The sequence below is a fragment of the Phaethon lepturus genome, unplaced genomic scaffold (genome assembly GCF_000687285.1).
Source record: "Phaethon lepturus isolate BGI_N335 unplaced genomic scaffold, ASM68728v1 scaffold16837, whole genome shotgun sequence".
Classification (NCBI taxonomy): Eukaryota; Metazoa; Chordata; class Aves; order Phaethontiformes; family Phaethontidae; genus Phaethon; species Phaethon lepturus.
Genome location: NW_010552698.1, coordinates 18,071 through 21,544, shown reverse-complemented (window position 1 = coordinate 21,544; position 3,474 = coordinate 18,071). Strand labels below are relative to the sequence as shown.

Sequence of the window (3,474 nt, the reverse complement as noted above, 5' to 3'; positions counted from 1 at the left end):
TCCTGCTGCAGGACTTCTTTGCGGGTAAATAACACCTAATGGGAAAGCTATTACCAGCTTATAGCAAAACGCTTTTCTCTGTGCTATCTGAACTCGCTTGGTATCTTTCTGACATGTGGAATACAATGCTGCTTTTCACTGTTCCATGTGGTGATGTTTCTCCCCTAGAGAAAATAAAAAGTTTTGTATATGAGAAGTTCTAATTTGGTGGCTCCACCAATATACTAATACAGAAGTTTATAGAAGGCATGGAACACATTTAGGCAGATATATATATGAAAAAAAATACATGCTAAAATGAGATACAGTAGTTTTCATTTCCATGAAAAAAAAACTACTAGGAAACATTCTCCTAAGAGTATACTTGTTTCTGTGTATCATCTGCTGTGCCTGTAGTGACAAAACATGACCTAGAAAGTGAAATTATGTACAGAAATGGAGAACCAGCCATCAGGAAACTCATCCAGATGCAGAGGTTGTCTGAATCCCTGTATCTTTTCCAGACACACCTACGGAATGACATTGCCTGCAATGATTAGGAAGGAGCCCAGCAGGAACTGAACTCCCCTTTCCCAGTTCCCTAAATTAGTGAGAAAATCTTGACAGGAGTAGCCCTGAACTACTTTTGCAACCACAGACCAGTAGATTTGAAGGCCAAAAAACCACAACTGGCTTTATGGATTTAGGAGAAAACATTAGGTACAGGGACTAACAAATGCAGTGAACAGAGTTTTCAAAGAAGGAAATACATAACATGCTCGTCTTGCCTCTCCAACACTTTTTCAGCTACTTTGCATGGATGACTAGACCATATCTCAGACTGAGAAACAAAGGCAGAATACAGTTCTGAAAGATTTGATATTGCAGGTTTACCTTGTTTGCTCTGTGCTTTGATTAAGGTGCTCTTTTGTAAGCTAATAAAATCACCACAAGCAAATTATGGTTATGGTCTCCTTTTTTTTCTTCACTTCCACAGAAACTACCAGTAACTTTAGTAACCCTGACAGTACAAATGTAAATGCAACGCAGAGTAAATCGCTATGCATGTGGGCAAACGTTACTTAGAATTACTCTGTCTTTAGTCTAAAACCAGTACACTGGTTTTGCTGAGCCTTGCCTATCCACTATAAGGAGTGATCATAAAATGTATCATTAAAAAATCTTTTAATCATTATATCCTGGACTGATATCCAATGAAAAACTAACACTAACGTTCATGTCAATAAACTAACGCTTACAGTTCTGACTTCAAATTACTTCTAAAGGTACAAATGACATTTCATGATTTCTCTTAGTCCCATTGCATTCTTCAGGCTATCATAAAATGGCAGAACCAGCATACATATCATGGAATCCAAGGAGGACACAACAGCATTGACAACACAAAGGCATTAAGGTGCATTCATTCTTGTTCTGTACTATTCAATATCATGACACTGTTAAGCCTATATTGTCAAGTCCAACTGTATATGCTTCACATTAATTAATTGTTAACAACACTGCCCTTCTTCCCAAGGCATTTTATCAATGATTACTACTTATTGTTAGATTTCACATTAATGGTTTACTTCTTGAATAAAATAAAAATCTCTATTACTTGTTAATCTTTTAATCTCTTCTTGTTTCAAAATTAGCACAGGTTTCATTTGTCCTAGCTTTTTGAAAATAAATAGCTTGCAATAGCTTGCAATGTAAAGCCAGGAAAAGCATATGAAACAAAATCATCTTTCTCAACTTAGTCAAATGCATGAATGTAATTTAACTCACATAGTACATTTCTTATATTTGTTTCACTTGTATTTTAGAAGAGTACTTTATTCTATGAAGGACAGCTTAAAGCAAGTATGACAATTACAAACTGTAAGGTGCACAAATATGTCTGCTAATAGAGGTCATACAACTACGCGAAATAGGCTACCTGTTTGTTACAGGTGCACATTAAACACTTCAATAATTTAAGTGAACGAATGTCTTACACTCATCATTGCACTCTGTAAAGGAGGACCATCTGTTAAAATCTCAATAGCAAAACATAATATTAAATACAAGATGTCAAAACTCTGCCTTCAATTACACCCATACAACCCTAGATGACCCTATATACAAAATTTAAAGCATTTAAAAATTAAAATCAAACTTCACCTTTAACATTCTTTCCAAATCCCATAGAGGCAGGAACCGTACTCTCTGCTTGTAGTTTGCTATTTGTTTTCTCTTTCATGACTTCATCATCGCTGGAAACATCATCAGAGTTCATCTTCTTTTTCTTTTTCTTTTTTTTATGTCGAGGAGGGAGCTTTTTTGGAAAGGTAAACATTGGAAATATCACAAGGAGCATTGCAATGGCACAAAGGAGAAATCCACTCCACCTAATGCCAGGAGACAGAAGCAGAAATGAAAGCCAATGCATTACATGAAATAAAAACACCATGATTATTACAGGCTGTAATAGCTAGAAAGACATATTGGCAAAATATGGAACACTGACATTAAGAGTAAAGGATTGGAGTGGGGGAGAGACTTCACTGCACTAAAACCTTTAATTAGAAGATGTTTCTGTTGGCTTGTCTACTGAAAAAGGTATTTATCCAGAACCCACCAAATACGGAATAGTGTCAGCTTTGAGTTCCCATAAAGTTCCCATAAATTGCATTTTTAAATGAAGACAAATTCACATGTGTGTGTAATCGTTTCTGTGGTAAATGGTTATGCAAAGGCAAACACCAAACAAACAGCTATGTGTAACACCATTTTTGTCAGAAAAATTGTGTAGGAAGCTTTTGTGAGGCAAATCTAAGTGACTGAAAGTTTTGACTAGTTTTGATATTATGTAAACAGAAAATCCTCTATTCATTTATTTTAGCTGATGACATACACAGATTAGAAACCAGACTTTTAGGAGGATTAGTCAGCACTATCAGACAGGGAATAAATCAGCAGACTGTATAAAAATGTAGTAACATCCCTTTCAGGATCTCAAAGGCAGAAGCTGAAAAGACACTGATCAAAGAAACAATCTGTGGCAATAATACGCAGAAATCTGAAACACCCACTCAGTGGGAAACAGCAAAGGAAACGGGGCCTGTGATGTAGCCCGAGATGCAAATCAAATCCAAAGGGACCATTATGGCAGCATACCGAGTGCTGGAGATGTCACAAATGCATCAGTGGATGCAATTATCTCCACCATTTACACTTCACATCTTCCTGGAGAAATATCAAAGAATTGGAAAACAGGCAAAAAAACGATATCAAAAATAATAGAGGTCAGAAGGACACCTACAGGGGAAATTAGAGGTCAGAACAGGATCTGTATTAATTAAAAAGCCCTTGATTTTCTGTCTGCTGAAGTCAAAGAAAATATGCAGGAGAATACCTCAAAGGCATCTGCACAAGCCCTAGGACCTCAAATAAAAGCAATTAAAGCTAAGGAACGACCAGACAGTGCTGGAGGAATTCCTTTAAACTTCTCAT

At 36.4% G+C, this 3,474-nt stretch overlaps 1 protein-coding gene across 1 annotated transcript in view; it reads right to left on the bottom strand.

Annotated features, from left to right (window-relative positions):
* The window catches only part of LOC104624042 (solute carrier organic anion transporter family member 5A1-like), a gene marked incomplete at its 3' end in the record, with an annotated part of 22,985 nt that overhangs the window by 16,080 nt on the left and 3,431 nt on the right, over nucleotides 1-3,474 (bottom strand). The window contains exon 2 of the mRNA XM_010291302.1: nucleotides 2,143-2,369. Within this exon, the coding sequence (XP_010289604.1) occupies nucleotides 2,143-2,369 (227 nt within the window). The remainder of the gene's footprint in view (nucleotides 1-2,142; nucleotides 2,370-3,474) is intronic.